The sequence below is a fragment of the Triticum urartu genome, chromosome 7A, assembly GCF_056163025.1.
Source record: "Triticum urartu cultivar PI428250 chromosome 7A, HENAU_Tu73, whole genome shotgun sequence".
NCBI lineage: Eukaryota > Viridiplantae > Streptophyta > Magnoliopsida > Poales > Poaceae > Triticum > Triticum urartu.
In genome coordinates, this window is record NC_141879.1 from 681,860,930 (window position 1) to 681,884,295 (window position 23,366).

Below are 23,366 nucleotides of genomic sequence, written 5' to 3' on the forward strand. Positions count from 1 at the left end.
GAAGTGAGTCCGAATCCTAAACTAAAAAATAAGGACTAACAAAAAATACATGAAGCGGGGATAGCTCAGTTGGGAACTTGGGAGAGCGTCAGACTTAAGATCTGAAGGTCGCGTGTTTGATCCACGCTCAACGCAATCTCTTTTTTTGTCTCCCTTATATCTCGTCATTTGCAGGTTTTTCTTTCCATGGTCACATTTGGTTTTTGCCATTTGTTTTTTTTCTTATCTTCTTTCCACATTATTTGCTGGATTTTCAAATATAGTTGGAATAATTATTCACATATCCCAACAATTCAACCATTCTCCACCGTTTTGTATGAGGTTTCATTCAACATACATAAAAAATATTGTCATTTTTTAAGTCAGCAAGATGGTTTAACTTCAGCATGATATTGGTGTAACTTGATCTAATCTTGAGGAGATATTGACTAGGATGCTTGCGTTACAAAATTAGGTGAAATACACTAACCGATAATAACCCCAACCCCCCAAGCCACACAATATTTTTTTATTTTACTCACTTAATTTTCAAAGATATTATGTTTGAGGATGTATTCAAACAATACTTCCAAACACCTCAATCGTCATTAAACATGAGAGTCGTTACAGTTTGGACTCAAGATACGTCACAAATTTTAGACTGTCAAAGTAAATATCCCTTGTTTTGATCCATGCCCACACGTTGCTTTTGTCATGGTTAACAATGGTTTCTTCAATTTAATCTCCTATTCGCAAATATCATGTTTGAAGATATATCCAAATATTTTCAAACACTTCAATCTCAAATATCATGTTTGACGGGGTGGTCCCACCAACCAGCCACTCTGCCCCCCCTCCGGACCATTTTTAAGTGAAGGTGTATTCCTTGTTTACGTCGAAAGACATTAGCCCATGGAGATTCCGGAAAATCCAGTTTAAAGATATTTTAATCCACTTTGACCATCCATTGCTCCTAAACTACAAGTCCAAATGAGCTGATTCTTTTTGCATTATTTTTCTTGCGACCTCCTTTATTTTCCGGTAGAGTTTTGCAATTTTATTTTCTGTCTAAGATTTCTAGACAAAGAATTTTCTTAATGTGGTTATTTATTTTGCTTGTTTATATTGTTTTCTAGAGTGTTAGCAATGTTTGATGAAGACCAGGAGTATTTGCAACACTCGCTTGGAGCAAGGCGAGCCACAACCTCCACTTGCATAATTGCAATGCAATTCCATGATTTAATATAATAAAACTTGATTTAGTTTGAAGTACTTGATGATGATTTATTCATGGCAATCTTGGAGGAATTATTAGAATTATCTACTGCCATGTTATTGCTTGGATTTCTTGTGACTAGTAGTTTGCAAGTTGGATATTGGCATGTTACCATCGGATTAGTAGGGTCATTAGCTATATTTTCATATGATCATATTTGATATTATTGCTTATGGAGTAAGTGGAAATGATATGAATACATTTTTCATTGGATTATTGGTTGAATATTGCTATGACTTGGATCACATGTTGATAAGTGACATTAGAGTAACAATTTTGTCAGAGATACCTTGGGGATAAATTCTGTCATTCGTGGTGTTTGGCCTCTATCATGGTTCACAAGTCTCACGCATTTCAATAAAAAATGTACGTTGATTTATCAATAAAATAGGAGTTATATGTCACAAAAACTATACCATTGAAAACTTATTTAGAATGTGGATCTAACGTTTTGTTTTTGTGACATATAATTAATATTTCATTGAATAAATTAATTTTCAATGTTTATATTGAAATATGTGTGAGACTTATAAATCATGATGGAGTAGTAAATGTTTCCACACCCGGAGACTTTCCCGTTCGATTGACCAGAAATCCTACAATACTTTGTATGTACCCATGGCGAGACACCTTACACCCGCCCAAACGCAGGCTTGAGGGCATCTCCAATGGCAACCAGCAAATTTCCTCCCGCATCCATCCATGGACACGGATGCGGGAGGCCGCCATCCAACCATAGCCGCATACATTGCAAACACTTTTTCAACAAAACTGGATGAAATTCATGCAAACACGGGTGGATTTCATATAAACATGACGGATTTCATACAAACCGGACGAAAATAGTTATATTTTGGACATACAGTCGCTAGGAGCTCCACTCCCACGACATGGAAACACTACACTAGTTTACGGCCGAACACGGCGGATCCCTTTGTCTTCCCCATGTCCAACAACCTGCTCCCCTGACTGCCGGGAGCCACGGAGGTATATTCTTCCCCCATCTTCCCTATGTCCGGCTGCACCGCTCATCGGAGTGGCAAAGAGGGTGCTTCAGCTGGAGGGGAAGGGAAGCTCCGCTTTCGTGGAGCCCAGGTGGGGCCGATGATGGTCTGAGATAAAGAAGAATCGGACAGGTCATAGGCTATACAAGCTGGCGACGTGCCAGCGGTGGCCTTTCTGGGACCCAAGCAGCAGTAGCCTCCCGTGTTCTAGTTTACCTCGATGTTGGTGGCGGACACGGACGTGCCATCCACCGACTCGTCGATCTCCACGCAGCCGGCTTCTTTCTCTGCCGGCAGGGCGCGGCTACGCGCGCGTTGATGGCGGATGGCGCAGTTGTAGGCATGGGAGGGGCAACGGGAGGCGCGGTACGACACGGCGTCGCCACGGCTGCGACGATGCCTGTGTCGTCCTGGAGCAAATGGCTGCTCCCCGTTGAGCTGGCTTGGAGTGGTGAGGTGGTGAACCACGCGCTGGCTTGGGGTGGCAACTTGCTCCGTCAGGCCAGGCGAGAGAGGTGGAGCAGCGAGCTACCTCACTCATATTCAGCGGGCTCGGGAGGACACCGAGCTGGCTTTTATGCCGGAGAACTGCTCTTTCTGCTCATTAGATGGCATCAGAAGGGTGGAGAATTGTGGAAGGATGAGATGGGGAGCGGCGGGGTGGTGCGATTCTTGCCCAGCGTATGGCCTTGTTTAAATAGAGGGCAGATGGGAGGAGCTTGCCCGACGTTGCGTTTAATGTCTGCCCGCTCATGAACGAACGTCTGGCCGGAGTAGGTTCCTCGGCTTCCACACGGGTTTAATGGCGGCGTTTGAATGCGGCGAGGAGGCGTATTCAGCCAGGCATGCAACGGGTGGTGCACCGCTTCAATATGTGGAGCGGCGCGCTCTACAGCGGCATGAATGTGGGCAGTTCGCGCCGGGCGGGAAGCGCGCGAGATGGGGAAGGTGTTTTGGGTGGGCCAGAGCGGTCAGAAGCGGGCGTGGGAGCGGTCCGGACTCCCGCAAAGCCCCCCCTCCCCCAACACCCCCATGTTTGTCTCCAATTTACGGGAGAAAGTATACATCTGGACCGCGCCTCGTACCGATACAGGACCACATTGGATGGTTTTCACTGTCCGGACGGATGCGGGAGGTTTAAGGGTCGGTGTTGGAGATGCCTTGACCAAGGAAGGCAGCGAGGGACCCCCTCATGAGTCAACGATCATTGACCACGATGTGATAAAGTTGATCTAATCTATCACAAACATTAATTTGTAGTGATATCTACTCTATCTCAAACATTAATTTGTTGTGATATCTACTCTATCTCAAACATTAATCGGTAGTGATATCGCACTAAATAAATAGAAGAATTTGTAGTCCATATCTACATACATGCAACAGCCAATCATGCGCATATAGACTGGCATGTGGACCCAATTACCGCAACTCTCCAGCATGCAGATACACAAAAAATACTCGTCTCCTCTAACAATTACACCCGAAGCCTATCTGAAAGGTAGCAAATAAATATCATTAATTAGAACCTGTGCAAAAGCATACTAGAGAGAGCATCCACCGGATAGGAGGACTCGACACTGATCAGAGAGGACTCTATATAGTTGATACAACTAGACCGAATACCAATAGTATAGTAGTCCTCGCTCCTCTCGTTAGTGAACATCCACTGCCAATGGCAAGCGTTCCGCCCTGCCTCCGATGATGCCGCTGCCTCCTATATCCATGGGTTGGTGACCATCAGCGAAAATCGCAAGCCAGTCTTTCCTGGCCTCAATGATGACCCCGAGGCAGGTGTTACGGAGGGGCAACTCTTCTAGATCTATGAACAGGTCACGCTCGTGGCTTCCTTGCGCATCTGCCACAAAGTTGCTTGCAGGCCATGTGGCTACGACTACATCGGTTTCCACCCCAAGAGGACGGCGAGTCTCTTGGTCTTTTTTACTTGTCCATTTGGGTTTGATCTGCTATCTTTAGCATGCATGCTCATGGAGATATAATTCTTTAGGTATTTTGGGATCTAATAGATCAGATCTCATCGTCCTTCTGTGAGTGGAACTTGAAGTAGCCATAGCCATGGGACCTGACAGCAACGTCATGGTAGACGCCGAGGGACTCCACAAATGTGACCTAATAGGAGATGGAGGAGAGATGCCCCTCTATGACGCCTGCCTCAAGGCCACCCACATATAGGGAAGCTGTTGTGGCAGCTACCAGCTCTACTACAAGTCCACGAGTGCATCACCTTCACGATAAGCCACTACATGCCCATCCAAGTTATGTAATAGAGCTTGTTTTGATAAAAAGTTTACTAGATCTCTTGATGAATTCATCTATTATGCATGCCAGTTTATGCTTTATTGGGCATGTCTACAAAGTAATGTGAAGAGTTTGCGATTCTGGAACAAGGTGTTGTTGCTTTGAAGCGAGAAGCACTCGCACATCATGTTGGTGGGCGCGCGGAGCCAAGAAATCATGTGTCGAGGATCAAGGTGAATAATGCTCGAGAAAATAAGGAACAAGAAGTGGGTGAAGGTGAACCAATGGAGAAAGGCTCGATGAGGAATGATGCAATGGAGTTTTCTTAATGATGATGCTAGTGATCGAAAACATTTTGCTTGGGCTAACATGTGACTCCTAAGTCGGCTTCTAGTAGATTGGGTGCATTAGCTTTTGCTGTTAGCGGTTGAAACCGGTTTTAGGCTATGTTTTTGCACCGGGATGTTTTTTGTGCATTTGTTGTTTCATTATCCATTGATAGTGGAACCCGATCCTTTTTCTGAGATCGTATGGGGAAAAAGGTGATCACCACATCCAGAAATGTTTTGATATGCTGGGATGACCGCATTGCCATTTCTACTTTTTTGTTAGTAAAAGATCTTTATTGCTAACTTAATCAGGCATACAATCACAATGCATTGTGTTCATTAGGAGTAGAGGGGTAAAATTAAGCCATAAACATCTCTTCCTAACCTCGGTTGCCAGTTTAGCACATAGATGAGCCGCCATATTAGCATCTCGTCCAACAAAGCTCAGCCCAAAACTGTCAAAATGCCCACTCATTTCTTCATTCGGCAAGGCTCCAGCAATCTCTGCATGATCAAAGCCGCTTGACTCCCATATCTTGATGATAGCTTGTGCGTCACTCTAAATCATTACTCTGCAGAACCCCCTCTCAAGAGGCATGTGCAATCCATTACAAATCACTACAGCTTCCGTCGCAATTGGAGTAGCAGCAAAGTCATACGAGAGGGCTTGTGCACGAATAAGAGTACATGTTCTATCAAGGATCACCACACCTGTGGTTACATGATTGGAATTATCATCATATAAGGTGTCTAGACTAATGGATGAAGTCTTGGTCATCAAGCTATGTGGTCGATTTTGAGCCTTGACATGCCGTCTTTTGAAAGGTTTTTTGAAAGAGTAAATTTCCTTCTGAAAGATGCTCAGTGCTTTGTTTAGATTTGGGAGGTTTCGTTCATATTTCCTTGGATTTGAGACCAATGCATGATGGATTCATCCGAGTTGCTTAACTGATTTCCTTTTAAAGAATTCCTTTCAAATTCGAGTTGTTGAATCAATTGTACATGTAGAACTAACTAAAATGGTAGGTAAACGGTGACTAAAGACCTTACCTCACTTTACTCCTGAAAGAACTCATGAAAGAAGTGATTTCCATTCTTGAAGTTTTTTGGAAAGGAACAAGCCTGCTTGTCTTATGTGGGGTACCAATCAATTGGTTGCTGGCAAATTTTTCATAGATTTTACCAAACAAATTTCATGTTGATAAAAATGTATTGCTTCTTCTGTCAGAACTACTACAGATGCATGTGGTCGCTGCAAGATGGCATGACAACAGATGAGCCGCTGCTGGTGCTACAGATGCACATGCGTTGGGGCAACCGGTGGTACTAACTTGTTGAATATATAGACTTTCTTTCTAAGAACAATATATCCATGTTCAATAAGGGTGTCTTTGGTTGAAGTTGTGAACAGTACCTGCATGACATACACTTCTCAATCCAGCCTGGTTGAGCAAAAACAGGCCCTAATGCGCCATCTACAAGTTGTTTGGTTGCCTGCATCTAGGTCGCTGCATTAGGTAATACGCAAGTGCACTTTTTCTGGTTGCCTGCATTGGCCCAAGCGGCACATGGACATGGTGTTTGGTTGCACGCATGAGGTATGATTAAGAGCTAGCACTTGCACTTAGCACACACGGTTAAGAGCTAGCAGAGGAAGGGGGGAGAAATGCAGTGTTCGCCGGACCATGGCAACTACGGTGGATAGTGGCCGTGGCATCGTGTCCAATATGATGAGCATGGAGTCGTGGGCGAGCGACCCTGTCGACGGCACGGCGAGCAACACCATCGGCGAACTAGTTGCGGTGCTCGCGCAAAGATAGTCGACAAAGGAGGAGAATGCAGTGCTCGCGCCATGGTATCGTCAGTGCAGTGGACGAGAGAGGAGGCCGAGATGATCGATGCCAGAAACGACTCCAGTGTAGTAGGGCGAGAGAGAGGAGGCCAAGATGATCGACCCCGTCGGCGGCGCGGCGAACTGCAGTGTGCATAGAGGCAAAGGACACAAGAAAGCAGTGTGCGCGCCATTGCAGCGTCAGTGCAGTAGGAGGACCACATAGAGTAGGCCAAGATGAGCGACGCCGAAAACGACTCTAGTGTAGTAGGACGTGGGCAAGGAGATCAAGGAGAAGGGCTTTGGCGTCGTGAGGGACGAATAGGAGGGCTCTGAGCAGAGGACAGAGGAGCTCGACATGGCGGCGTCAGTGCAGTAGGCTGCTGTTCAAAGAGAGAAGAAGCTACACGAAACCAAAAACTTACAACACGAACGTTGTGAGGAACTGTGAGATTAGGCTCCTGGTCAAAGAAAAATTTCAAATGATCGATTGTGCGCAATGAATCTGACAAAATTCGTCCAGAATAGCTCCAAACAGGAACACAAAATTAAGAACTTACGGCCGACGAAACTACGAACCGATCGCCTGAATGGAACCGTAGCATCAAGATGCATCTTTTTCGTGTAGAGCTTACCTCGAATCAAACCATAGTTGTGTAGATCAGAGGGACAAGGAAGAGAGGATATTAGATAGAAGCTTACTAGAGATTAAAGAAGACCTCACCTAATCACCTCGCATCCCTCCCGTCTCCACTCGTGCAAGGGCCCACTCGCTTGCGCTCGCCTCGGCCTGGCTCGCAAGAAACTGCCGATCTAAGCGTTTCTAGCGAGCCAGTCCTAAAGGTGCTTTAAATTCCGTGCTATGTAGGCCCAACAGTGTGTACAGGCAACCAAACAGGTCAGATTCTTTCCGCGCGGGTTTGGTCGAGGGCAGTGGCTCCTGAAACCTCCATGTCATTGACGATCACATCATTCGTGGCGCTGCCAGACAGATGCACCACGACACAAACATGACGGCTGTCCACATGTCTCTTGTGTCCCTCGGTCACGTTGAGTGTGTTGTCTGCCATGCGAATCAGCAGCTCGTCGTAGTCAGGTACCCACTCCAGATGCTGCCATTCGCGAAGGATGGAATGCCAGACCTCCTGGGCAACGACACATCCAAGCAGCAAATGTGGCATCGTCTTCGGCAGCTGATCGCTGAAAGCCCACGATGCTGAAGCCTATTCCGCTGTCGTGAATAATCTGCGGCTGGTAGAAGTGTGGGATCTCCAAACCTGACCTGCGCCTGTGCTGCGTTGTTCGCCACAAATGATGCCGCGGATGGCCGCTATTCAGCAAGGTCACCAACAGGTGTTTCTAAAGTTGTCACTGTTACCAAATATGAGGTGTCATATCAAGGAACCATCAAATGTTTCTCTGTAAATGCGAATATGCAATATAACCATAAGGAGGGCCTGCAACTTTCCTCCTGCCCCGACTCTAGGATATATGGAAACACCGGCATGGTTTGGTACAGCCAGCATTTCCTGCTGCGGGGTGACAGTCATCTGCAGCCAGTGGCTCAAGACTCACTCAGAACCCCCACTTATCCTCTGTTTCTGTCCACATATTTCTCCAACATTATAGCGCCTTTGAGTTTACCACTGTGTCTTGGGCATCCCGGTCTATGGACACCTGGCCATAGATCACAAAAAAGTCATCGTGCTAATGTAGCATGCTGATGGAAGTGAACTGATCAATGCTTGGCCAATGCACTGCCTTGTCTTGAAGAATTGGCATCTGAACAGTAGCTGTGCTCGAAAGGGTAGAAGATTAGGCTGAGATCAGGCAACCTCTGATGAATCTGTCTTCCACGGCATAATCAGGGCTTAGATCAATCTCAAGATCGCCGCACTGCAATAATAATAAATAATTAAAAACACTAGATAAGGGTACAAGACATTCAAACTGTACAGAAAAAAGCAAGAAAAGGACAACAGAGAAAGCTAGAAACTACTAGTAAGTATACTAGCAAATGGTTTTGGACTACTAGCCAATGTGGTCTGCAGATACACACCCATCTGATTTCTGAGAGTTGCTACCATCTAATCCGAGGTTTCATGTGACTGGAGCATTGTTTATTTGAGTCTGCAAAACAGAGTAACGAACATAGACTGCTACTTGCTGCCTCATCGTAAGACAGATGGCTACAGAAGAACAGGTAATAATTCTCTAAATTAGTGCCATCCATTCCAGAATATAAGGTGCATCAATTTTCATGAAAGTCAAACATATGTATGTTTGACCAAGATTATAGAATATAATTCAACATCTACGATACCTAATAGATAAAATATGAAAATACTTTCATGATGGATCGAATGGTATAAATTTGGTATTGTAGATAGTGATATTCTTTTTCTAGAAACTTGGTCATACCAGTATATGTTTGAGATCTGAAAAAACTAATACATCTTATACTGAAGAATTGAGTCAACAGGAGAGTTTTAAGAACTTCACATAAATACTAATAGCCATTATTTACAAAGAAATTGATGTCCTTTCGGCCCCCGCGTCGCCTAGCTTGGCGACTCGGGCGGCGACCCGATCCCCGCCGCCTCCCACTCCCCCCACCTGCTCCTCCTCCCTCGCCGCCGCCAGTGGCCACCGCCGGGCAAAGCCCGTGCGGGGGTGGCGGCGGCGGGGCCTTCTCCCGTCGCGCCGCGTCCAGTCCTGGGGGAGCGGCGGCGTGTGGCGCTTGGCGGTGGACTGCGCGGCTGCCTCACCTATCTCCGATGATGCTCTGGCGGCGGGGGTGATGCTCGGCTTGCGGGTGCGGAGGGGGCTGTTGCAGGGCGCTGCGTGGGGCGGCTGGATCTGGCTTCCCCGGTTTCTGCTGCGGGGGCCAGCGGCACGGGTGCTCGGACGCCGGGGCGGCGGCCCCGGACCTCTTCGATCTCTGGGCGGCGCGGCCGCGGGCGCACGGTGGCTCTCGTCGGCTGCGTGGGCGGCGGCAACGGATCTGTTGTGGTTTGGCGTCTCTGCTGCGGCGGGAGGTGGTGTGGCTCAGCGAGATTCGGGCGTGCCTCCTCCTTCCTCTGGCGGGGTCGGATGGTCGGTGGAGATGGCGGTGTGCGCCCACGACCCGGCAGCACGGCTACTGCTGGACGGGGGGTCGCGCGGGACGGCCTTAGCTGGGACGGGCGCGGGCGCTGGCGGGAGATTCCCTTCGGTGCTCTGCGGTGCAGGTTTGGTGGCGGTTGGTGGCCGGCTGGCTCGGGCTCGTGGTCGTGGACCATCTCCGGGAGAAATCCTTCTCCGGCCTCTGCCGGATCCGGCGACGGTGACGCCTGCGGGCGCCGCACTCTTTCTTGGAAGCGTCGTTTTGGTGTGGTGCTTCTCCCCGCGGCCTTGGCTCCGGAGGGAATCCTCAGATCCGCGGGATCAGGCGATGAAGGCGTCTCCACGTCTTCTTCCTCCTTGGGTCCATCGTCTTGGAGCCGGCTACAACCGGAGACCGGTGGAAGGCGGCATCTTCGCCGCGGTGGATGGCGGCATCTTCGCCGCGTGGTTGCTAAGGCGGCCGTTTCGGGGGCGCTGATTTCTGTTTAGCAACGATGATGGCGTCGAGAGGAGCTTGGGTCGTGGCTCGGACTTTGGTAGTCGGATCTTCCCGGCGTGTCCGAGGTGCTCTTTCGTGGGTTGCCCGGTTGCTTTGAAGTCGGAGCTGTGGTGGAGCAGATCGATGTGGTGACGATGACATGCGCTCGGTGGTCGTTTGCGGCGGGCACGGTCGGCGCAAGTCCTGCATATTTCCCGGGAAATGATTGTCGTCAAAGTCAGAGCTGTCAGTTGTTCATGCGTGTGGCCATCTGTTGGCATGTGCCGTCGTGGAGTGTGTTCCATGTCGGTGGCCAGGTTGGACGGTGGTGCCCATGTGTTTATGGGTTGGGTTGTTTCGGTTTTAGCCCGGTTTTCCGTCAATTAACCGGGCAATTCTCACTTCTTCTTAATCAATGAAAATGGCAAGTCTTTTGCCTCGTTTCAAATTTTTTTTTTACAAAGAATTAGTGCAGAGCTACCAAAATTCCGTCTAAGGAGTAAGGATATAACCGTAGGTAATTACTAGTAAGGGGGAGTAGAACAATTCAATGGCTATATGCTTCACATTATTCAGCAGAATACACATTGACAATAGAAGTTATTTCAGGAAAACAATATATAACCAATTGATGCAACAAAGGTAGTCTAGCCTTAATTAATTAAGGCAGGATGCCAGGGGTATGAAAGGAAATAGGTTAGACCAACAAAAGGTCTATAAAGTAACAGCCTAAACATCAATACAATGGCATTAACTCTAGCTAAAAATGCATGTGCTAAGTGCTAAACTTAACAAGCACCGGGCTAAAAAAATTCCGTACTATTCCTGACATGCTTATCTACTGAAAAAAAATAAGTCTATCATTATTCTGCTAACTATGTCCCTGGAATGATTAATTTTACTCTACAACTGAGTGATCCGCTTACTGCAAATTACAACATCTGTGGATACTGGTAGGCAAGGCAACTACTCTGGTTAGCCCAAGAAAACAGAACTAGGGCCTCTGATTTTCCACAGAATCTTAAAAACCTGCTACAAAAAGCAATCAGGTTCGGAGAGAGACGAAGATCCCACACATGAAGGTTAATGTTTTCAGTTTCGTTGCTTGGTGATGAGTAAGAAGCTTCAAATCAGGGATACACTTTTATCACGCACCAACTAAATTGAAAGTTTTAAAGAGGACAGGGAAAACGAAAATAGATACTCTGGTCGTAGTTCTAACTTGGAGCCATTAGAAGAAAAAGGAGCAACAAATGGTTCCAAGTCCCAAAGATTATGATCATTTTGTACTACAAAATCTAAACCAGCTAGGTTAAGAATTATCAACATTGACATTTCTCGGCCTTTTGAGATATATAGCATGATCACAATACATGCTTCACACATATGCAAACTACTATGATAGAACACATTAAGGTATCTCATGCAGCTCTACTTGTTGGCGTTTTCCAACTGAACTGAAAACTGAAGTTGGCATTCTCCAACCCAAAACAATAATATTTGTATTTTAATCTGTGTGAAGATTACTCTTGAGAACGCAACGGAGCACCTCATTGCTGACCGCCCACCATTTAATCAGCAGAACATTCATCAATTTGGAGTTGCCATCCGTATTCCTCCATCAAGTGGTAGGGGGGGGCAACAATGGCACATGTGAGAAAAAGGCCATAAACTTCTGGTAGTTAGGCTCAATGTGATACACAATTGCGCTTTCATGATGATCCAGATCGTATGCAACCAGTTCATTCTTCCAATGAGCCATAAAGAAGATTATATTGGCATGTGGGTGTACTGCAATAACTTCAAGGTCAAAGCCGAGGTGAAAAATCTTCTCTGGAGCTACATTTGAAAGCTTGTGCAGCAATTTCCAACGCGTGCACTTGTCATCCAGGTGAGTCACATCCCACTGATAAATCTCAACACCAAGAATGTAAACTAATATAGTCGAAAATGCATTAGAACCATGCCCTTCAATGCCGCCGGAGTCGATATAAACTAGCTGTCCGGCAGACTTTCCGATGAATCCGGAGGAAAATGGATCAACACTAATTGGTAGCTGGATGATTCTCCACTCTCCAGTTTAGCCCTTGTGCGTCAACTATTGCCAACCCAAACTGACGTATGAGCAAGTGCAGACACCCCTTACGGAAAACTCCCGGTTCACGCCAGCACAACCTAACATCGGGGGTCCATTGCTACCCAAGCACCAGTTTTTGAAGAGTAAATGTTGACTCCTGTCATAGTCCAGTCTGGCCAATCCAGTACAAACTCGAACACATGAAACTCTTGAGTGGAAACACCACTGTCGAAACCCAGGTAAGCACGGCAGATGTTGCCGGCGGAGCCAGAGTCAGGCAGCACAGTGTACTCACTCGTAGCTGGATTGGAGACCATGTAGCGAACTGTTCCAGCAGGGGTGGCCACCCGAATGCGGGCAAGAAACAATCCATCGCAGGAACCCTCAAGAGAGAAGAAATTGCCCATCTTGTCAGGCGGTTGTGGTAGAAGCAGGTAGGTCTTGGGAACGCTCGACCAGGGGAAGGCGGACAGGTCGGCGTACTTGACGGGCGTGGCCTCGCCGGTGATGTGGTAGAAGAAGCCGGCCAGGGTCTGCACAACTTTCTTCCGGTGGGCGGGGTCGGCGATGAGGTCGCGCCATGCCGGGCAGACGCACTTGTAGATGCAGAGTGATTTGTAGGGCACACGAGAGAGGATCTCTGCGATTAGGTCGTGGGTGAGCCTGGAGATCGGCCCCTCCACTGGCTTCTCCATGGCTTGGAGGCGGCGGCGGCGGTTGGAATAGGTAGGGTGCGATGTGGCTAGTCATAGTGGGAGTAACTTAGATAGCGCATTTTAAGAAATTTTTACTTATGTGGCGCTTTCCGAGAAAGGATGAATCTATAAGTTAATAAATGAAGCCATCAATGATATTATTACTATGTTATTTTGCACTATAAAGATAGTAACTTAGACTAGTGTTATATGCATGACACTAGTATAAATTACTCCCCACCATGACCAGCTTGAGAGATGGATGGCGGCGGCGGAGTGGTAGGAGTAGAATAGTACAGGATGGGAAAGGCCCACCGTGAAAGCCTCTCACATTTATTTATTTTTGAGATTTGTGATTGCCTGTCGTTTCGACGAATTAACCCGCTTTAAAAGCGCTCACTTCAAACACACCTCTTCGCCTCCTCTATTGGAGACCTAGTTGTGCCGACGACCCTTGATGACATCTGCCACCTTGGCGACGTCGCCGGTGATCACCGGCGGTATGGATCCGCCTCCTCCGTGCATCTCGTCCACCCGCACGGGATCTTCCCTCCTGATTATGGCAAGTTCCAAAATCCCCTCCGCCTCTCCTCTCTCCGCCTCTGTTCTTGCTGATGAGCTCCTGCAGACTACCATTAGGAAGCATATTTGTCTAGAACTAAGAATTAGGATAGCAATAGTATATGCCCACGTCTCCTTATCGATCATGCTACTAACTTGCTGAATATATAGATTTTCCTTCCAAGAAAAATATATTCATGTTCAATAAGAATTTCTGTCACTGGGCAGATCTTCTGGTGCAGACTATGCTCCTGCTGACTCGTTCAGACAACAAGCTACAACCAGAGTTGAATAGTGGCACAGTTACACAACAATCCGACAAAGCTAAACTCAGTTCCTGAGACAAAATGTCAAGGTTCTCTTCTTTGTAGGTATAGACAGATATGCCTACTGTTAGAAAGAAATACCTCACTTGTTCATAGATTACATTCAAATTTGTGGAGGATAATTTAGATTTGTCTGGTGCTGTTGTTATTGATATTGTAGGTTTTGTTGTTGGTAGCATAGGCACAGCGGCATACCCCGTCCCGGTTCACATCCCACTAAATCACTACATGTCAATTAATCAACGTTATCGGCTCATTCCCTCTAAAAGCCCTTCCTCGAACTGAAACCTTCACGTCATTGAAGACAACATCATTGCGGTGCCACTGGATGCACCAGAACACAGTGGTGATGGCTCTCCACATGCCTCTTGCATCCCTCCATCAAATAGCTGCTAATCATGGTCAGGCATACACTTCTGCTGGCATTCGTGGAGGACGGAATGGCAGACCTCCCATGTGACCACAAATCCAAGCAGTAAACGCGACAGCGTCTCCGACGTCTGGTCGCGGATCGGGCAGCGGACCGTATGCGGCAGCCCACGGTGCTGAAGCCTATCTGTTGTCCAGCATCTATTACAGGCAGCTAGCCACGCAAAGAATACACAGCTCTTAGGAGGACAGGATCTCTAAACCTGACTCGCGGTCAGCACTGCGGCACGAAGAATGCCACGGGTGGCCACTATTCAGTGCGGTCACCAACAGGTCTTTCTGAAATCTAAAGTTGTCACTATTGCCAAATATGAGGTGTCATATCAAGGAACCAACAAATATTTCTCTGAATCTGCGATGTAGCCAGAAGCAGATGTTGCAACTTTCCTCCTATCTGGAGGACTCGCCTTGCTTGAGTGTATTTGTGTCCCCAAATTTCTCCAACATTATACAGCCTTTGAACTTACCCACTGTTTCTTGGGCATCATGGTGTACAGGCTCCTGGTCAACGATCGCAAGGAAGTCGCGGTGCTAACGCAGCATGCTGACGGAAGTGAACTGATCGATGCTTGGCCGATGCATCCGCCTTATCTTCGAGAATTGTCATCCAAACAGTAACTGTGTTAAAATAAGGTACAAGATTAGGCTGAGATCAGGCAACCTCTGCTGGATCTGTTTTTCACAACATAATTTGGGCTGAGATCAGCCTGAAATCGCTGCGGTGCGATATAATAAATAATTAGAAAAACCAGATAAGGTATCAGGCATTCGAACTGCACAAAAAAAAAAGAGCAAGAAAAGGACAACAGAGAGGCTGAAGACTAGTATATGTAGACTAAGCAAACTAACCCCACGGTTTTGGACTGCTAACCATGTGGTCTGTAGATTCACACCCGTCTGATCTCTAGTTGCTAACATCGAATCCGAAGTATTCTGTGACTGGAGCATTGTTTATTTGATTCTGCAAAACAGAGCAACAACTAACAGACTCATCGTACGTAAGGCAGATGGCTACAGAAGAACGGGTAATGATTCTCTAAATTAGTGTGTATATATATATAGTAATACTATTCATCACTCAGGATGCCGAATAAGTAATTCTTCACCCGAAATAATCTTACGATCGCTTCATAAATAAATTACGTTTGAAATACAAATAGTTACATTCATATTGATTCACTACGTAAAATTTAGTATAAGAAAACAAAAAAAAAGGTTATAAGACAAAAACTATCGCATTTTATGTATGTTTTTCACTATGTTTTTACGTTTGTAATTTTACGTAACATAAAATATTTTTTACGGCGAGTATATATTTTGTTACGTTCTCTCTTTACGTATGAAATAAGACAAAATTTATGAAACCTAAAAATACGGTGCATTGACGTCAAAATAGAGAAGGGGTGAAGAATAACTATTTCTTACCCAGGGTGACGAATAGCACGTAATTTATTTATAAAGAATTAGCATAGCCATTATTTATAAAGAATTAGCATAGAGATACCAAAATTTTGTCCAAGGAGTAAGGATATGACTGTATATAATTACTAGTAAGAGGGAGTAGAACAGTTCAATGGGTATGCAAGGTCTTAGCTTCACATTATTCAGCGGAACACACATTGACAATAGAAGTTATCTGCAGAAAACAGTATATAACCAATCAATGCAACAAAAGTAGTCCAGCCTTAATTAATAAAGCCAGGAAATAAGCAGTGAGTATGAAAGGACATAAGTTAGACCAACAAAAGGTCAATAAAGTGATAGCCTAAACATGAATACAATTATATTAACTCTAGGTAAAAATGCATGTGCTAAGTGCTGAACTTAACAAGCACCAGCTCAAAAAGTTTTATACAATCCCTAACATGCTTGTCTACTGAAAAAAAATAAGTCTATCAGTATTCTGCTAAACATGTCACTGAAATGATTACTTTTTACTCCACAAATTATACTATATGTTTAATACTGGTAGAGGCAACGCAACAACTCTGATTAGACCAAAAAAGCAGGAATATGGCCTTTGATTTTGCAGAATCTTGAAACTTGCTAGAAAAAGCAATTAGGCTTAAAGAGACACGAAGATCCCACAGATGAGGGCTATGTTTCCAATTTCGTTGGTTGTAAAAAGCTTCAAATCAGGGATAGTAGTGCTCAAACTGTTGAAACTGGAACATACTTAATTACAGAGTAAGGTATTAGTGCCTGTCATAGAGGAAACATATTGTTGGGGGAGGGGGGCCCACTCCGCTACTTGATCACAGGCCAACTAAAATTGGAAGTTCTAAAGAGGACTGGGAAAACGAAACTAGATACTCTGGTCATAGTTTCAACTTGGAGCCATTAGATGAAGAAAAAATGAGCAAGAAATTGTTCAAGGTCTATTAGAAGATTTTGATCGTTTTCCGATACAGAATATAAACCAACTAGGATTACGAATCATCAACATTGACATTTCTCAGCCTTTTCAGATAGCACGATCACATTACATGGTGCACACATATGCACACTTCTGCGTCAGGTCAACCTTAGCAATGCAAGCACCTACGTAGAATCAGAGAACCAAACAATGCAAATTGTATCAGAACATAATATTCTAATAGAGATAGCATGTACATGTCAAAATAGAACACACTAAAGTGTCTCATACAGCTCTACTTGTTGCACATCAAAAGGCATCAAAAATAATAAGGTGTGCATCAAGAGCTAACGCTCACGATAGCCACGTGGCGCCAGGGATCGTGTGGAAAAGCTCGTTCCGTATTGGCGTATTCGTGTTGTTCTTTTTTTGGTCCTGGTTGGCCCACCACATTACAGGAGAGGGAGAAGAGCGCCTCGCATTTGCTTCCCATTGCACGCAACTTCCCATCTCTCTCGTTCTTTCCACTGCAGCCGCCGCCGCCGCCGCTAGGGTTGCCGCCGCCAACACCTCCTCAAGCCGTATTCGCCTCGACGGGTCTCAACCTGCCACGCGGAGTGACTCTCGGATGCGGACGCTCGAGGGCGAGGGAAGCGCCGCCGCTTTTCATGGGCGCCGGTTGCTGGTGGCGGCGGGAGGGACGAGCAGGCGTGCGGCAACCTCAAGCTTCTCCCATGTGCCTGGACACGAGCAGCACAAGGGGTTGAGGAGCAGGGGGCGATGCCAAGGGCGTGGAGCAGGGGATTCACAAGCAGATGCATATCATCAGCAACCCCTGAGACCTCGTGCAACATCAAGATGCTGGTGTCCTGCCTCCATTTGTTCGCCACGGTCGCTGCCTCATGTCAGGTACACATCGCATCTCCCTTCCTTCTCTTCTGGTCTGCTGTGGTTGAGTTCTACAAGGAGATGAGTTATTACTACTGAATTTCAGATCTAAAGTTGTGTGCTACAAAAAAAATTGTATAGCTTACCGATTCTTAATCTAAGAAGAATGTTTATCAGGTATTGCGCGCAGGTATATGGTGAGGACACAAATTTGGGTGTCCAGCTCCTTGCCTGCATGTGCAAAGAATTCAGAACGTGCAGGTATTTTTTATTCTTGATCTCTCCATACCTTGTGTTTCATTTTCTGAATTGAAGGAATTCATGTTTAATTTCACATGATATTCAAACAAATAAATACATGGTGTGTTGAATTGCTGAAATATGGAGGAAATGCTACAGCTTGATGACTATTACAATATAGTTAATTCAGAACTTCAGTTCTGACGACATGGGTCTTGTGGACTATATTGGCTACCAGTACAATTGAGCATGATTTACACTGTTTGACAACAAAGTTTTGTAAAAACTGCAGTATTTTAGCATGTTCGTACATCAACGTATTTTGCAGTAGCAGTAATGCAGAGAATGAATCTACAATAGTCCACCTATTACCAGTACTCTTACTTCTTCTCTTCTTCCTGAATAGTTTGCTCTTTTCTCATCCACTACTCTGTTTGATTTAGCCCCTATAATCTCATCTTTCATTGTGCAGATTATTTTGTGTATGTGACTACAAGGTGTTGGAAATCCAATCAGACTGTAGGAAAAGATATATTTCTTCTTATGCTCTTTGTGTAATCAATTGTTCTTTTTTCTTCTGCTGGGTAGTTGGGGGTTTGTTTTGGGATGTTTCACCAAACTTAGGGAAGACCTTGTCAAGCTTATTTGGGGGGGGGGGGGGGGGGGGGGGGGGGAGGGGGCACCAGGGTGAATTAATCCTGATCCTAGCATAAGTACAGTCAGGAATTACATCTTTTGTGGCCAGCAGGAACAGTGTGGTGTCCTATTTTTTGCACTCTGGCGTTTTCTGTACTATTGGCAGAACATATACTATATTTGCTAGCTCTTGTTGTTACCTCATTTTATCCTATGCTTCTCTCAAATCAGCTATGAATTACAAACGATAATAAATCTCATGATGATGATGGTGGAGACTGTTGGTACTTTAGGTGATATATGCCTCATCAAAACTGAACATTTATCAATTTTGATGCATGGCTGTACGGGCTAACATTTTTTGTTTAAGGAAGCAACTATATAGTGTGTGCTGCAAGAATGTACATGCAATATATCTTGTGCATTGCAGACATAGGAACGCTTGATTGTCATGAGTGTGTCTCAATTGGTTCTTTATAATACAGTACTAGAGTTCATTTAGAGTATTAGTGGATGATAATTTCCTTCCCTCATATTTAAAACAGTGCAGCAGATGAAGCCAACTCGGACGATGATTAACTTCTCTGACCTTATGGTAGGTTGAATCTGAATCACATTGATGGGTGAACTTCCTTGTAGTCCCTTTTCCTGAAACTATAAGACAATGGCTTAGCCTGATGTTTTGGTAGTTGTGTAAGCTGAAACATGATGCTAAGCCGAACAATTTATTGTCGTTTTTTCGCATGAGATCACATTTTGGTAGTTGCGAAGCCTAAACCATGATGCTTTCTTGCTGCTGTTGTAGCCTCTAATGAAATTGTGAGATAATGTAGTTAAGCTAAATTTCTTCTGTTTCAATAAGATAGATGTTGGTAGTTGCGTAAGTTGGCAGTGGTGGCTTTGATATATGATCTGCCTCGACTCGGGTCTCCTCCAGTCAGCGCCTATTCGGCGACAGCGACAGCGAGAGGAGATGAAGTGGAGGCAACTCGAGGGCCTCCTAGGGGGCCTGGTCGAGTTCTCCCCCGCCGCCTCCTTTGCTCGATTTGGCGTCCAAAAAAGGTGGGTAATGCGACGAGTAATTTATATGAACTTTGTTATGCTCTCGATTGATTCTGCTGCCTTTTGCTGCTTTGGGTGCCTGTTGTGGCGTGAGTGGGATTCGGTTCCACGCCAAATCAAGCAGTCTACTCTGGCTGAGTAGACTAGCAGGTCCATCCATCCATGTACGCCTTTCTTTGTATGCCTGAATTTTTTCAAGGGATCGGTGGCAGCGAGATCCGCAAGGAGAACGAGGTGGCGCCGCAAGATGGCAAGAATGGTGCGGCAGCAGGGTGGGCAAGAAGATGAGGGTATTTAGGAGAGGGTGGAGGCAACGACAGTTTGCAGCAAATAAATTAATGTCCATCATTGGTTGCAGGTGTCAGGATAACTAGCTACAGGTCATGTTCCAGAATCCCCCTTCCAACCTTCTCTCCCCATAGATTGAATATACTCCCTCGGTTAATTCTTTTTATCTGCTAATTTTTTCACAATTTCTTATTCCCTTCGTTAATTTGTAGGAGGAAAATTGTGCTGACGATCTTTTCTATACTCTCTGGATTTATGGTTTATTCATGGAAAGGGTGTAAAATAATGGGCAATGATAATTATTTTGTTCCTGTGAAGCTCCAGGTTTGGCTGATTGCTCGGATGATGAGTATCATAACCCACACAAGAAATATAGAAAAGTAAGCTGGACTAGATGTACATATTCTTCAAGTGACTAACAATATGTAATAACCTTGCTACACAATTTCAGGGTAAAGCGAAGACACAGTCCATTTGGTTTGTCATTTTGAAGGCACAGATAGAAACAAGAACACCATATATGTTCTATAAGGTCTGCTCTAAATTTTGCGAGTCTCCGAAGACATGTGTTCTCTTCCAATAGTTTGTCTTTAAAAGTAATTCATGTGTCCACACAATTTATTTTCGATGATGTGCATGACACTTTCAGCAGAAAAAGAAAACAAAATCTGGGCACAAATTGTCTCTTCCCTCCTGTGTACAGAGATAAATGAATTCATAAGTCCCACAAAACTGCCGTGTGCAATTTGGCATCAATTTCTTTGCCACGATTTTTAAGAGAAAATGTATGTGTTGATTACTATTGAACCTCTGGTTAATTGTTGAACCTGGAAATGTATGTGCATTACTTGACATTGTACATTTTATGTTTCATGGTATTCCAGAGCCCCATCTAGCTTAGCTTGTCGGCAGTATTGGACAAAATAAATAGATATTTTGACTTTGATAAATCAGGAGAGGTCCATCTCAAGAGTGTTGTGGTTATGTTTAATGTACTCTTGTGCGCGAGATTTTTACTGTGTCCCTAGCTTTGTACATTATTCCTATGAGTTGTTCATGTTGTTTAATAAAACTTATAATGATGCACTGTAGTTCAGTTTAGTTTGTTAGTCTCTTCGATATGTCGTGCAACAACCATTCAACAAGGCTTTGTCTTTCAAGCTGTGTTATTAGAGGCAATGCTTCATGATATTCGTTGATACTTTAAGTGCTAATATCTTTGCATTTTATTTGTAGGAGGAGCTTTGAAAGTTTGTCAGGGCGGAGAAGATGGTTCTCAAGTATGCTACTATCATTGATGTTGTGTGGGAACACTAAAGATTTGTGAAACTGCTTGCCACTGTCTTACTTGTACCTGCAATTGTGTTTATACAGGACAGAGCTCTGCCGTTTCAGTGGTGCCAAGATATACCCGGGGAATGCATCAGATTCGTCCATTCAGACTCTCGAGTAAGCTTGTGTGCCCATATCGTTAGTGCACATGGAATTAAATAAGTAGAAGTTTGCTAAAATTATGCTGCGCATTCTTTGCCTATATCCAAAATCAGGTCTTCCTTTTTTCCAACTCAAAGTGCAAGCGCTATTTCCACAACCATCTCAAGCCTGGTAAGCTTATATGGAATGCCATGTACAGGAAGCAGCACAAGAACGTACATGGTAACAAGCCAATTCCCTTAAATGATATACTCCATATACTTCAACATATGTTTCATAAGCTTAATAGTATCTCCTATTAGGTGATCTGATTAGGAAGTGTAAGTACAATGATCTGGTAGGTAATTGGGCTGCTTAAATATTTCCTCCGATTAATAGTTTAATTTACCAATAGGTACTGGCAGTCAAAGAAACTGACATCTAATCAGTCTCAGGGATTGAATGATTTAGTTACCACACTGTGTCAGTTAGTCTGCTCTTTGTTCACAAGATGAATGATCTATATTACTTAATCATGTGCAATTTTCTTTCCTTTTGCTCTGTTGCAAGTGGATGTATAGTTTGCCAGTTTTCATCTCTATTTAGATGTGTTTTAACCAAAACTCCCGAGTACTCGCTTGCTTTGTCTTTTTAAGCAACTACAAATTGTATGGGCATATGAAGTTGTGGCTTATAATTCTTCGTGGTGAGGTTGCAGTATATTCGTGTTGAGGCTGCAAAGAGGCACCGCGCCATCAAGAGTCCTTATGGTCTCGCTGTTCATCGCCTCTGGACGCGCCATTGATGACCATAACCACCGTCCATGCATAGAATCCATGTGTCGTGTTTCCTGTTTCTCTAAGACCTTGTAGTTCTGCCGAATGATGTGAGTAAATATGCCTCTGCTTTATCATCTATATCATCGTTCATGTAACCTCTAAGAATCTGGCCTTTGAATGTGTTGCATTCGCACAACTGTCTTATTGTTTCACTTTTGCACAACTGTCTTATTATTTCAGTTAGAACTTGCACGTATCAGTACTTCATCTCCTTGTGCCCCGAGTCTGATGGAATAACAACAAGTACTACACACAGGAAAGTGCAAGGGGCGTGTCCAACCTGGCACCACCCAACTTTCGCTCAGGCGGCGTGCCACGGGCGCGCCCCAACCACTAGTAGTCAACATACTACAACCCATACCAACATGTCCACAAGGGAAACATCCAGCCAGAGACAGTGCTAGATATGAAAACGAGTACAGATCAAACTGAAAACTGAAGTTGGCATTTTCCATAACAATAATATCTCTACTTGAATCTTGTGACCAAGGTGTTTGAGTCGCGACTTGGCGAGTTGCCGCGAGCCGTGCGGCTCGGCGATTAGTCGACGAAAGTCGCTGTATAGTCGCGAGTCGCCCTGATTTTTGGAAAACGACTTGGCGATTAGTCGGTGACTATACAGCGACTCAAAAACCATGCTTGTGACTCTTTGACAACGCAATGGAGCACCTCACCGATGACTGCCCAACTTTTAACCAGCAGAATATTCATCAAATTCGGATGTAACTTTTCGAGTAGATGATTTTTCATATAAAAAACTTTTTAATCCGAGTTCGTATGCAAAAGTTATGCCCATTTTACAAATTCCAGAGAGATTTTGCAAATAAAGTCGAAATTCATATTTGTAAATTTTTCCCAACAAGTAGACCACATATCACATGGGAAACTTATTTTATTTTATTTTATTTGACATTTCCATCATTTTCTTTTGTTTTTTTCTAAAACTGAAAAGGCGGTCCAAGGGGGGGGAGAGAGTTTGAAAATGGGACCTTTAGTACCGGTTCGTGCCATGAACCGGTACTAATGCCTCAAAACCCATTAGTACCGGTTGGTGGCACCAACCGGTACTAAAGGTCTAACCTTTAGTCCCGGTTGGTGCCATCAACCGGGACTAATGGGCATCGCACCCTTTAGTCCCGGTTCGTGGCACGAACCGGGACTAAAGGGCCCAGGTGAATCGGGATAAATGCTCACATTAGTCCCGGTTCTTGACTGAACCGGGACTAATGGGCTGACCCGGCCTGGACCAAAGCCCTGTTTTCTACTAGTGCTGGAACGTTCTAATATGTGAGCGC

The 23,366-nt window shown here is 44.9% G+C and overlaps 1 protein-coding gene, 1 long non-coding RNA gene, 1 other non-coding gene and 1 pseudogene across 3 annotated transcripts; 3 read left to right on the forward strand and 1 right to left on the reverse strand.

Moving 5' to 3' along the window:
• The first annotated feature begins 54 nt into the window (after positions 1–54).
• Positions 55–135, forward strand: TRNAL-UAA (transfer RNA leucine (anticodon UAA)). The gene has a single exon. It is a non-coding gene; the product is annotated as a tRNA-Leu (tRNA).
• An 11,716-nt stretch (positions 136–11,851) lies between these two features.
• On the reverse strand, positions 11,852–13,033 carry LOC147961445 (F-box protein At5g07610-like; annotated as a pseudogene).
• Positions 13,034–17,333: 4,300 nt separating this feature from the next.
• On the forward strand, positions 17,334–21,067 carry LOC147961446 (uncharacterized). The gene is made up of 8 exons (XM_087533812.1): positions 17,334–17,614; positions 17,771–17,854; positions 18,306–18,520; positions 19,731–19,790; positions 19,890–19,911; positions 20,032–20,143; positions 20,271–20,351; positions 21,056–21,067. The coding sequence occupies exons 1-8, from the start codon at positions 17,334–17,336 to the stop codon at positions 21,065–21,067; spliced, it is 867 nt and encodes a 288-aa protein (XP_087389938.1).
• Positions 18,857–22,227, forward strand: LOC125522869 (uncharacterized). The gene is made up of 6 exons (XR_015611147.1): positions 18,857–20,199; positions 20,271–20,351; positions 21,056–21,099; positions 21,194–21,268; positions 21,367–21,475; positions 21,951–22,227. It is a non-coding gene; the product is annotated as an uncharacterized LOC125522869 (long non-coding RNA).
• The last annotated feature ends 1,139 nt before the right edge of the window (positions 22,228–23,366 follow it).